Source organism: Gallus gallus, chromosome 1, assembly GCF_016699485.2.
Source record: "Gallus gallus isolate bGalGal1 chromosome 1, bGalGal1.mat.broiler.GRCg7b, whole genome shotgun sequence".
NCBI classification, from domain to species: Eukaryota; Metazoa; Chordata; class Aves; order Galliformes; family Phasianidae; genus Gallus; species Gallus gallus.
This window is the reverse complement of record NC_052532.1, coordinates 168967555-168981148: the sequence shown is the minus strand read 5'-3', so window position 1 is coordinate 168981148 and position 13594 is coordinate 168967555. Positions and strand designations below refer to the sequence as shown.

The following is a 13594-nucleotide window of genomic DNA, read 5'->3' as shown; positions in this document are numbered from 1 at the left end:
AAAAAGAAAGAAAGCCAAATCTTTAAGGTTACAGAAAGTTACATACCCAGAACTATACTCAAACTAGTGTGAGCTTAAATTCTGACTTCAGTGAGACTGATATTCTCCTTTAGGTTTTAATGGAGAAGATGTGTGTTTGTAACAAGAATGTAGAGTGCCTTTAGGCAGAATTATGGATCTCTACATTTCTATTTTTCAGTAACTCTTATGTCAAACATAAGGGACAATTTCGGTAGCTGAAATTCTTCAATTAAATTTTAAATTGACTGATAGATTTCCAAACCCATGTTCTTAATGCTGACTGCCACCCAAATACATGGTATTTCTGCAGAAATGACATTGCAAGATGTGATGAGCTGTTATTAGATCAGACAATCCAGTCAAAGACTGGATATGGTCCTTCCTTGAATGCACTTTAGCTTGACAAACAGATCAGAAGCCATCTCTCTATAAAGCAAGCTGTCCAAAAATGGTTATGAATTTGGACCTCTAATCTGAATTCAATTAAACTGATGCAGTAAGAGATGCATCAAATTTACCACAATAAACAAATTAAAATAAATTGTTCTAGGAACAAAATAAAACCAACATAGCTCATCTATTTATGAAGACCATAATTACAGAGCTTCCTTTTGCTCCAGGGTTATCTACTAATACCTCCCTGAGAGCAAAGGTAGAGAATAAAAAAATAAATGGAAACAAAGAATCTGCTGCTGTGGAATATATGTTAGACCTCTGAGTAGCTTTGTATAGCATACCTGTAGGTTGTATCTGGCTGTAAGCCATCTATAAAATAGCTCAGAACCTTCCCAACAGTTATTGGCTGCTTATCTCCAAAGTCTATGCTGTAGCCAGTGATCTCAGACCCATGGTCACAAGGTTTTTCCCAACTCAGAGCAAGGCATGTGGAAGGGTAATAGTGTGGACTTTCCACTTCATCTTCACTTAGTCCCCGAAGACAAGTCACAACTGCAGGCACAGAGGCTGGAGTCATACATGCCACTACTTCACTGAAAGGGCCTGCACCCGCAACGTTCACTGCCTGCAAATGCAAAGCAGACCACGTTTTTACGGCAGAGACAACACCTGTTTCCAGATTCCACGAGCAAGAGTCTCACATTTTTACCTGAACCCTGCAATAGTATATAGTGGCAGGCAAAAGTCCTTTCATTTCACAGTTGAGGCCAGGCCCACAGTAAGAGATCTGCATGCATCCTTCCATACCACCCCATTCCAGTCGGTATTCCGTGACATCAGCTCCATTACTCACTGGAACCTTTAAAATGGATACAAGTAGTTAGAAGTTAAAGTCAGTGACTGAAAATGAATAAATAAACAATCAGACTCCAAACTTACTACATCTCTTAGTGTTTTTTTGTTTGTTTGTTTCTATAAATCAACAAGATCATAGGCAACAGTGAGGCAGAGAGCTCTAAGCTCTACAAGAATGTTACCCTTCCCCTTTCTTTTCTGATTTTCAACTTAATACAATACAAATAAATCTAAGTGCATTACTGGCCTTGGGTCATCCATACTTTAAAAACACTATTATTGCAGACCACTTTGTACAAAGTAATTGTGATTTAGTTGCTTAAATACAGAGATGACCTAGCCTGTACAATTTAGCTTAGGAACCAGAAAAGTCAATGGCAAGAGATGGCCTTCTTGAGAGGATTATGGAAGGTACAAAAGTTTTTGCTGACTGGGTCTATAGTGCAGGGAGAACAGTATGCAAACGCACACTGCTGCTCACGCCTTGGTCTTGCAGAACAAAGGACTCCTCCTCTGAAGCACATCATGGCTCTCCTGAATGGAAATTAGGCTATAACAGAATGGGAAGCTGAAGACTGTGAACTGTCTTTTTCGAAGACAGTGTTGCAAAGCAGCTGGGATAGACAGTTACACACCACCACAGACCGGGACTGAAATGCCTCCTCCAGTAGCCTATTTTTCCTCACTGCTTACTACAACCTTAGCCTCCCTATTTTTTGGGAGTTTTAACACTACCTCAGAAATAGTCATCTGAAAGGCAGTTCAAATTACAGTCTCAACTAAGATATGACATTACAGAAAGGTATCAGTAGTCAACAAATTAATAAAGAAAAGAAAAAGCCAAAAACACCTTATCACAACGAAGAAAAATCTTAGATCAACAAGAGAACTGAAGAAGAATAATGCTGCTGTTTAGGACTAAATATTCCAAGAAAGCCATCATATTGAGCCAATTGTTCCAAGACATGTCTTCTGCTTTCCCCCTCTTTTGAAAGAGGAATATTCCCTGCTTTCAGCATGATGCATGTGAAGATAAGTCACTGAATATAAACAGAATTGCAAAGGATAACATTTGATGTGATTGATAGACCCCCTTTCAAGTACTTGATGTGCTGAAGGGTTCAGCTGCCAGAGGATTTCAGCACGTAGGATCTGATACAAACCTCATTAAGTTCAACTAAGGCAAAGGCGAATTCAAAGTCCTGAACCTAGGATGGAACTGTACTGAGGCTGAGGAGGAAGCTGACTATAAAAGAACCTGGAGTCCTGGTATGCAAGCTGAACGTGAGTCAGCACTGTGTGCCTGATGAAGGCTAACTACATGCTAGCTGAATTAGCAGAGGAGTAGCAAGAAAGCTAAGAGGAATAAGATTCCCTTTGTTTGGCACCTGTGGGGGCTACATCTCTAGTACTCTGTCCAGTCGTGGGCTCCCCAGTACAGGACAGACATTGACATACTGGAAAAAGCCTGGTAGAAGGCCACCAAAAGGGGAGGCAATAAAACGATTATCTGATACTAAGAGGAGTTGGCTAAGGGGACACTGTTGCTTTAAACTACCTACTGGGAGGGTACAAAGAAGACACTGCCAAATTCTTCTTGGAGATGCTTAGTAGCAGGACAACAGGCAAATGTCACACCTTGTAGTAAAGGACATTTTGACTGGACATAAAGGAAAAAAATCTGCAGCGTGACAGTTTGCCCAGAAATAGTTTTGTGAGACTGCAGAATCTTCATACTTGGAGACAGGCAAAACGTGACTGGACAAGACTCTGAGAAACCTGATCTAGCCCAGTCCTACATTAATTATTCTAAGATTCTATAAAGCAGACATCTAAGGTTGGCCAAACTATTTCTATCAGAGATTTTTAAGAGATTTCTGTAGATTTCTTCATCTCGTAGGTGATTAAGGAGGGCCCCTGTGACATACCCAGCAGGAAGCGTGAACAATGCATTCCAGGTAAAACAAGTTTAATCTTCTTCTGTACAGTTCTGTAACCCACGTGAGTGACTCCACCTCAAGCCACTGAAGAGCTCTGTTTAAACAGTGTTCTCAGAGAGAATCGTCCTTTTTAACAGCCTTAGTTTTTTATCTATTGCATTTTTTTAAATCAGACATCTAAATACTATGGGTTTATAGGAAGTCTGAGAGGCTTTTGCTATGTTACTACTGATGCAATTATATAAAATTAAATCAACTTATGAAAACAACAAATGTACAATAATCCATGGATGTATCTGCTCTGAGGAAACATAATTACATTAAAGAAAAAGAATTAATAAGAGCCCGCATCACTCAAGTCTGGTGCAGTAGTTGTGGCAAAACTTAAAAGAAGAAAGTAAGACCTCAGGTAGCTGCAGGTTTCTAACTTACAACTGTCATATCACAGTGTGATGGATTACTTCTAAGGTTTTACCTACCAAGCACCGCATACTCAAGTAAGTATGTTTAAAAATGTGATTGAAACACAGCCTAAAGCTTTTAAAGTTGAACTTAGAAATGCAGAAGACATTCACATTAAGACGTGTATAACATTGCATTCTTACCTCCCAGGACACCTGGGCACATGCAGCAGATCTGCACGTCACTTGGGGGGGCTTGCACTGATCTGGTGGTCCAGGTGCTGTAGTAATTTCACATTTTTCCGAGTAAGGTCCAAACTATTAAAAAGGGAATCGATATAACTAACTGATGAAAAGAAAATTACTGCTTTCTAAGCAGTTTGCCACAGCAGAACTGTGTAAGAGGAGCCTGAAAGTTTGTACCGTTCACTTGCAAAATAAATCTTTGTGGACTGTGGATTGAGGATTTATTTTGGTATCTGACTATTCTCCAAAATAGCTGCAAGACTTGTCTCTATAGCAAATAAATTTAGCGCTTCAAACTCTCAAGCAGAAGGATTTGAAAGCACTTTCCTCTCTTTTGAAGTTACGTGCTTGCTACACCATAACAGAACACAATTTGTAACTGCCTATTTGTATTTAACTAAAGGAAAAAGAAAGGATTCCAAAAATGCTCCATCTATAAACTGCTCTTTGGGGGATTTAAAATTTAGGTCAGTGCATTAAAGCTTTAAGCTGCAGACCTTTCCACAAACAGTGTCAACTGGTGGTGATAGCTTTTATGAAGCAAATGCTGTCAAACAAATGCAAGCTGCCCTGCCTCTGTCTTTAAATAAGGACTTTGGATACATAAGCAAATAATGCTTGTACTACAGCAACAATTGATTTAAACACATTTAATAACTCAACAAAAAAAAATAATCTTGCATCTGATAAAACATGACTCAGAAGTTAAACTAAATATTAAAAAACCCAGAATGTGCTTATTATCACGTTCTAGAACAGCAACACACAGTAGAGAGGACAATCAACTTACAGAGCTAAATACAGAAAACAGTTTACTACCTTCCTTCACATGAGAATATTCAAGTTGCAACAATGCTTTGATGAAATACTTTGCATTTCCTAACCTTTTCCCAAAGCTAGGATTCAGGTATAAGACATAATTTAGCTGTTTTCCTTTCCTTTAAAAATCCCTTTGTTCTCAACTGATGTTTAACCGCTCTCACACAGCAATAAGCTCTGTGTACCAAACGGATCTACGTTAAGAAATCCTCATTTTGAAGCCACTTTAAAAATGATTCCTACAAAAGAGAAGATGCTTTATAGCGATTGTGCTCTCCTCCATTAATTTCATTTCAGATTGCCTCCTTACCCCAGCCTTGTTAGCTGCTCGCAGTCTGAAGTTGTACATCCTCCCTGGAAGAAGGCTGCCTACTGTGCATTCAACATCAGAGCCTTGGTAAACCTCTCTGTGTTCATCAGTTTCTGTCTGAAACATTTCCAGACCGTAACAGGTAATGGGTGAGCCGCCATCTACCTGAGGTGGTCCTGAAAATAAGAAAGCAAAGCTTACTTAATTTTAACACACATGACATAATTTTGATCCCTTACCCTCAGTAACGGTTGTAAATAGAATTACCCCAGCGCAGCTGAATTTCTCTTGCTCTTGGTCTACCCTGTAGTCGTGGAGGTTGGCATGGACCAGGAACCACTGCTGGTGTCTGCACCAGTAAAGAATCAGATGCCTAGAAAGGGGAGAGATTAATGAAGACACCTGTGCCAAAACAAGTACTATCAATTATGTCACAAATAAAAGCACATACTTGAGTCAGAAATAGGTTCTTCTGTTTATTGAACCATATCCTCAAACACATGAAGATGCTTAAGTGACCTAGTCTGCATGCATTGTAATACTTACACAAAACCTGGTACAGTGATTACGTAATATGCACAATTAACTTTTGCCTTTGAGTTACTGTTATACAAGGGGTTAAAATAATAATAATGAGGAAGTATCATCACAAAGCTAGTACAGAAGCCTCAACTATGAATTGATACGTTAAGCCTTTCTCTTTTCCATTAACAGTTTAACAGTTTCTAAAACCTCACCCCAAGAGCTGTACGCTTCTTTCTGTGCAAGAGCCTCTTAGAAAGCCAAGTGGGCAGAAATATCAAACAGAAGTGATTAAGAGATTGAGATTTCAACTTTTTCATTACTTAGTAATACTTACTGTGTAAGTATTTGAAGTGTGCCAAAAGGTACATAGCAACATGCAACAGATGGCATTGTCTATTCTGGATGCAGAAAGGAATGAGTCAGCTGTGGTGAGGGGTTATTAGCCTCAGTGTGATACAGAACAAATATGCCTATTTCTGGACTGAAGGTGATAAGCCTTTTAGTTTACAACAGAGATGCAACTTACAGTCTTATTTCACAGCTGCTCTTTACATACGTTTCAGTAGGAGTGCATTAGAAAAATCTGCTGCTTTTCAGTTTCTTTGAAATGTATTATTTCACTGAGCCACAGATGCCAGATGAAAAGTAGAATATTTCTCAGGCAGAGAAAAGTTTTCATTGCGTCTTTGTTTAATATTTTTCTGTTGATTTCTGACACTTCCAAAAAAGTACTGCAGCTTTCTGAAAGCTACCTCCGTCTGGGAGGCTCTTGGGTATTTACTCTAAACTACATTTATTCTAAGAAGGAAGGAGGTTGGCTGATTGAAAATCTCCATGGACATAGGTACCTTGTGGGTGGGAGACTGGAAAATACACTGCCTTCCTCCTTCCCCTGTACAAAAAGCATGCTGAGCTACGGCAAGAGCAAAAGCACCATAGCTGCATCAGCACTGAAGGAATCTCAATTTATTCTTAAGACAAGGTGGCTGTAGGCACAACTGTCTTTGCAAGAGACTTCCATATGGATGAATTTCCTACAGGCTAACTCAGCTGCTTGGAGTACTACGCTGATCACATGGAAAGCATTACATTGAGTCTGATGTCTTGCGTTCGGATTTGGGGAAAGTCATTTTCATTTTACTAACATGTTGCACAGGGAAAGTCATAGCATTTTTTTCTGTAAACAAGTAAAATCTCTTAAAGCAAAACACACCATCAGAAGAGAATATTTGTATGTATTTCTTATAGAAGTGGGCAGAAACTTGAAACACTGCAACAGTAGAGGTTCTTTGAGGTTCTGATGGTGATTCTGTTAGGCACTTCTATACAATTATTCCTCTGACAATATTTATTAACGGTTGGATCACATTTTCTTCAAGACTTGTATTAAAAAACACATAAGCTAATATTACCATGCTCTGTCCTCCTTCCCCAATGCAATACACACGTAAGCGATAGGAACAACCAGGATTTAGTCGATCACACAAATGCTCCCTGGCAGCTCCGCTGTATATTGTGTCCCACTTGTTTCCTGAAAGGTAAAGAATAAGTGTGCAATGAACCAAGGTGTAATTTACCACAGCTCAGTATCCTACACTCACCAAATGAATGTTTGCTTATGTGTTTATGAATAAAATGATATTAAAGGCTTGCTTTGCATGTCCTGGAGAAAGGTCTCTGTTTCAGTTTCCTATACAAACTTGTGTAGATCTGCAAAGTAAAACACCTTCCTTATTTGGTATTTACATTGAATAAGAGAGCATTTACTTTAAAAAAGGCAATTATTACTGGGTCAGCAACCACATCATAACCAAATAAACAGGAAAAATAGAAAAGCAAAAATTTCCCTGTAAAAAGCCTTTTAATTACATTACGTATATCCACTTTGCATATTGTCACTGCAGCTTAAAATTGATTGTTTCCGTGTTTCTGAATGGCTCAGCACCATCTGGAACACTTGATTTCTTTTCTCTTCAGCCAGATTCTTCAATGAGAACCCCTTCGGCATTCTTCCTGTCCCTCTCTGAAACATTACTCTGGGAACCTGGAGCCTCTAAATTAAATCTACGACAATTTGACCCCATGAGGGCTACGAATGAAATGTAATGCACAGCTCACTGCATCTGCATGAAAGGCTTAGGCAGACTGTTCCACAAGTGACTGAATGTGGACATGCAACACAGTAAGGAAGAGACAGAGTAAGTTTTGAAAGAACCATGGCTGATACCTTTGGCAGAATTACCATTACAATTAGGGGACAGTGCGTGGTCTTAACCTGACAGCAATAGAGAGGTATGAACTTTCATTATCAGTACGACTGTGTTGCTGAATGCAAGTAAGGCTACTTAAAAGGTTTAGATTTTCACATAGTTTAGTTGGGTAGTTTTATGCCCAATTAAGAAATATGCATGACAGAACATAAAAGCAAATAGTAGAAAACATTCTTCTCTGAAAGAGTGGTCAGGTGCTGGAATGAGCTGCCAAGGGAGGTGGTGGAGTCACCTTCCCTGGAGGTGTTCAAGGAACATTTAGATGTTGTACTGAGGGACATGGTTTAGTGGGACATGTTGGTGATGGATGGGTGGTTGGACTGGATGATCTTGGAAGCCTTTTCCAACCTTGGTGGTTCTATGATTCTATGGAAAAATTTACAATAAGGGTAGTGAAGCACTGGCACAGGATGCCCAGAGAGGAGGTGGATGCCCACCCAAGGTCAGGCTGGACGGGGCTCTGAGCACCCGATCGAGCTGTACGTGTCACTGTTGATTGATTGTGGGAAAGCTGGTGCAGATGGCCTTCAAGGGTCTCTTCAAACTCAAACAATTCTGCAATTCTGATTCTAAACAACTTTTTCCAGCTACATCACTATTCCCATTTAGCAGCAGTAAATGGAACACTGGTGATTCATTCATCAATCATGCATCCAGCAAAGCTAAGTGGCCCTTTCTTGCCCTTTAAACATCTGAAATGCATCATCTGATTTCCAAAACAGAACACGCTTATGCGATAGGTTAAACAGAGCAGCACTTTTGACACAGTTGTACTGCATCTTCTTTCTAATCCAGAAAAATAAAGCTTCCTGTGTACAAGTATCAACATCCTCATTTTTAAAATTACAGTCTCTTGCAATAATATTTGCTATCACATTACATATTTTTCCCTTTCCAATTTACAACTAAAGGTGTGCATACAGAAAAGATCACAGCTGAATGCCAACACGTACTCCTAGTTCTTACCATTAGAGCCTTCAGAGATTTCCACAACGTATGTATTTATTGCTGCTCCTCCATTGTCTTTTGGTGGATCTATGGAAAAAGCAATATTCCAACTGAGCAGGTTAAATCAAAATTGTTTTGTAGTTTTTGGGGAAAATTTTAAAAAGGAAAAATCATCACCCAACAGGAAATGAGTGTTTTTTTTACCCAGTTGGCCATAACATCCTGCATCCTAGTTCAGACAGCTGCAAATCGTTCAACTCCTCCACTATCTTAAGCTGCCAAATCGTAACCCCACTATCATCTACAGATGATGTGTGACAAGTGAATTAGGCACCTGGGAGATGCCACAGCAAACATTTCATTTAGGCTGAATCACTGTGGAAGGCTGCTTGATTAAGGTTTCAGGGTCATTGATCCTAATGGCCCTGTAATATGGACTGCAGATTGGAAAAAGACTGTCATATTTACAAGTAAGAATACATCAAAATGTTTGAAGGAAAACATGCAAAAAACCTAAATATTCTGAGAGAGAACAGAAGTCAGGAGTTCCGTACTGACCACTTAATCTCTTGAACTTTTAATACAGCAATAGAAATCAAGTTCACGATCCTCCTTAGGGCACTATTCAAGGAAAGCATAGGAAACTACAAATTATCTTTGGCATAGTCCTACTACTTTCTCAGAGCTGACTTAGGGAACAGTAAAATTAAAACACTGTGGGAAAGCAACATTTTTGACAAATATAGAGGCAGCTTAATAATACAGAAGGACACTGCTGCTGTAACATTACATTATGTATATGACGGATGCAAGGATGTTGGCTCTGAGGCAAGCATTACATATCACATCATACTTGCTAAATAAAGTAAGATTTATTACATGGCACATAACACTTTTTTGGTTGAAAGGTAGCAGTTAATTTACTCCAAATGAAAAATGAAGCATTCATATTAACTATCACTCACGACAAAAAAAAAAAAGAGTACTACAGAACCAATAAAAATTCTCTACATAAATATTGTATATTAGAGTATTATTATCTATTATTATAATATATTTAGACAGTTTTCTTTTTACAAATTAGATATTTCTAATACAAATTTTACTACTTTGCAATAAAATTTTACAAATTAGATATTTTTATTTCCAATAACGTCATACGTTATCCAAGGTAAGAAATGTAATTGCTTGTGACAATACCTAAAACCTTCAACCACGTGGTTTTCTGCTACAGTACAATATCACAGTACTGCTTCACCTTCTCCTATTTCACTGCATAAGGGTGAAAAAACTAACCCTAAAGACAGGTTTCTCAAGATTCCTAATGAAAATAAAATAAAATAAAATAACATAAAATAAAATAAAATAAAACAAAGCATTTTAAAGAGAGAGGTTAAGCCTGGGCCTTTTTTTGAGTAAAAAACCTGACAATTTCATAGCATCTACTATTTAAACCAGAGCAACATTAACTTCTTAGTACGTCAATTAACACTACTGCTTTTTCAAATACTGCACTCTTCTGCAGTAATAGTTCCTATTACAACTGATACATTACTCTTCCCAATAATCACACCATTACTCTGACACCACAGGTATTTTTTACCTGTATTTTTCTCTTAGTTGACTGAAGTTCTTTACAGTTGACTGAAATGTAACTGAAGTGAAACCTGGCCCTTACGTACGAACATTCATAAAATACAGGGGACAAACTATAAACAGAGCTGGACAACACTCTTACCCCAGATTATTTTAAAACTCTGTGCGTGGATTTTTCCCTTCACTGAGGGTTTTGAAGGTGCTCCAGGTTTGTCTGGGCAAGTCGTATAGTCTACTGTCTCACTTGGACTGCTTTTCCCTTCTGAATTATAGGCAATGACCTGTAAATATACAAAAATTATTATAACCACAGAACAAATATACCAGTATGCTCTTCAGTGTTAATGGTAAGAACAAATTAACCCATATGTATGTGTAGACAGCTAGATAATATGCCATCAGGAGGAATGAATCTATTATGTGGCTTCACTTCATGTTTTTTTATTAGTCCCACAGTTAGTCAACGACTATCCTGAAATTAAAAATACCTGTGAACTGCTAGAAAGAAAAAGAATCTTTAAAAAAAAAAAAAAAAAGAAAATACAGAAGTAGTAATGGTGAAGTTGGAGCAAACCAACCAACCAACCAAACAAAAAAATCAATAACCTTCCATATCCTCCAAATTTCAAATGTTGGTGTATGAAGTTAGGTTTCTACTCAGGGCATTAAACCAGCCTGACTGTAAAAGGCAGTTAGGACATGCAGCTCTCAGTGGCGTTCATGGAACCTGTAGGTGCTCGGTATAGCACAGACTGCTTTAATTCAAGTGAAGGATTTGAAAGCTTGGTTTTTTTGAAACTAAGAGACTCAGAAATCAGTCAGGTCTAAGAGCTACTCCTTTCTTCATTACAGTTTTGCAGGACGATGGGACCCTGTTCAGAGCAAGCCAGCAATGCACCCTGGCAGCAATGAAGGTAGACTGCTTCACGGCCTGCATCAGCAAGCCTTTCACTAGCAGAGCAAGGGATGTGATTATGCCACTTTATCCAGCATCATTTAGGCCAAACCTAGAACACTATTCCCAGTTTTGGTACTCCCAGTTCAAGAGACACTGAGAAATTGGAGAGTGCAGAAGAGAGCCAGCATGATGATTACAAAGCTGGAGAATATGATGTAGGAGGAAAGGCTGAGGAGCCTGAGTTTACTCTGCCCAGTAATTGTTAGTTTCTGTGAGGGGGGATCTAATCACTGCCTTCCAAAACACAAGAAGCAGTTAAAGAGCATACGAAAACACTCTTTTGGCAAGGATATGAGATGACAGGACAGACGACCATGGGCACAAATGTGTCGGGTAAAATTCTGGCTGGATATAAAACAAGAAATTAATCATCACGAGAGCAGACTGCCCAGGAAAGAAGAAAAATCTCCCTTGTTGGAAATACTGAAGCCTCAGGTCAACAGGGCTAGAACAGGGTTAGAAAGCTTGACTGAAAGCCCTGCTTTCTAGACAAATTGTTGCCAGATGATCACTGAAGGTCTCTTCCAACCTAGACTTGTCTGTGATTGCAAGAAAACAAACCCTGCTTTTCTTTATTTCCTATTTGTGCAGTTAATTTATCACGTATTCCTATTTGTTCCTAGCAAAAATCTAAGCAGCCTAAATATAAAAGCTATATATATATATATATTTAAGAATTAAATAGAATCCAAATGATAGGAGTGATGTCACTACAGCTTGAGAAGAGGAAATGTGAGCTAACCTGCTTCGTAGACATTCTCCTGATAGAGTTTACAAGATTAACAATCATCTGTTTGTTTTTCTGCCATACAAATGAAGTTAAAAAGACAGTTGGTATTTACGTATCATAATAAGGTTTCCAATGGTTACAAAGTTTCTTTCAAAAGCCTTAAGGAATATTACTACTAATTAAGTCTTTCTCCTGTATAATAAAAATTAAAGACCTGATTAGCACAGAATTTGTTTCTCCTTTATGCCCTATGAAAGTGAACAGACTTCTGCTAACAGTTCTGTTATGAAAACTGTAGTATAAATGTTGGTTCTTTATTTTAATGATAAACTTGGGGTGCTGAAGTTAACTACGTACTTACGAATACTGTATACGATTAGCATTCAGGGTTACTCTCAAAGGAAAACTATAACCAAGCCCTGAAAAAGCCAGTTCCAAAATACTTAGCTGTTTTTCAGTTTAAACACATGTATAACCTCAACAGTGGTACAATCCTAAAAATATACTGTAAAATTTAAATCACATAAGCATTTATGAATAAGTACTGTAAGATGAATGCCTATTGTAACCTTTTTCACTTCTGATAAAGTAGTAATATTTAGAACTGTACAATACTTGCTGTAATTTCAAAAGGAGTACTGAAGGGTATTAGACTCAAAACAAACACGGCAAGTGCTGGACTGCTCCCTCTCATATTGCTACGAGATGCTGTTCTTAAGCAGCTCCCACTTCTTGCTTATGAAATAGTCATTCAGGTGTATGCAAGAAAACAACTATGGACATGTTTTCCCCTAATGGACTGGAGACCATTCTGATTCTGCTTCATACTGTGGGACACACATTAACTTTGCTCCAAAAGCCATGCTACTGTTCAAGCGTGACTTGATCCTGAGCTAGCAAGTTAAGACCTTCAAAACATAAGAATAGACTCAGCACCGCAGTAATATGAGTGATTTACTCACTTGGGTTCAAGCATTGCATAGCGCTGATACACTTAAAATAAAAAATCAAAGTTGCTCCTTACCCTAAGAGTTTGAGATGTTTACTGTCTACCAAAGAACTAAGTAATAGTACCTATGTAACAGAGAAGCCAAAAAACAAACAAAAACCTCCAGAGCTGTTTCAAACATGGAGTAATGAGCGAGAATGACACATTTCAAGATGCCTGCAATGGTGCTATGCCCTTTCAGAGGTTCATAAACTCGTACAGAGATGACCAATAAAGCATTCAGATGATAGCTTTAGGAGAGAGACTGGTTTCCCTTCAAGTTTGGTTTCCCTCAAGTCAATGAGTCAAACCTCAAGTTCCAAAAGAAACCCAAACAACCAACGGAAGCCACCCAAAACCCCAAGTATGTGCAAAATCTTACCCTAAACTTGTATTTTGTACTACGCCTCAAATTCTTCACTGTGTAGGTAAGATCGTCGCCATCATATTTTGGCTTGAAACCATATCCCTGCAGAATCAAAGGGGATTAGTTGAAACATTATATCTGTCGACCAGATTCTGTAACATCGTTCATATAAATAAATTACTGTATCTTAGAGTGTAATTGTTTTATGTTCCTCTGACAAAGCA

At 38.4% G+C, this 13594-nt stretch overlaps 1 protein-coding gene across 10 annotated transcripts in view; it reads right to left on the bottom strand.

The window, feature by feature from the left end:
- Positions 1-13594, bottom strand: part of FNDC3A (fibronectin type III domain containing 3A) — a 114294-nt gene that overhangs the window by 11724 nt on the left and 88976 nt on the right. For all 10 annotated transcript variants that reach the window (XM_046941661.1, XM_040699830.2, NM_001012826.3 and 7 more), the window contains 9 exons: positions 13386-13472; positions 10470-10608; positions 8750-8818; positions 6926-7044; positions 5256-5361; positions 4989-5164; positions 3818-3931; positions 1127-1276; positions 759-1042 (listed from right to left, as the gene is read on the bottom strand). In XM_046941661.1, the coding sequence (XP_046797617.1) occupies positions 759-1042; positions 1127-1276; positions 3818-3931; positions 4989-5164; positions 5256-5361; positions 6926-7044; positions 8750-8818; positions 10470-10608; positions 13386-13472 (1244 nt within the window). The remainder of the gene's footprint in view (positions 1-758; positions 1043-1126; positions 1277-3817; positions 3932-4988; positions 5165-5255; positions 5362-6925; positions 7045-8749; positions 8819-10469; positions 10609-13385; positions 13473-13594) is intronic.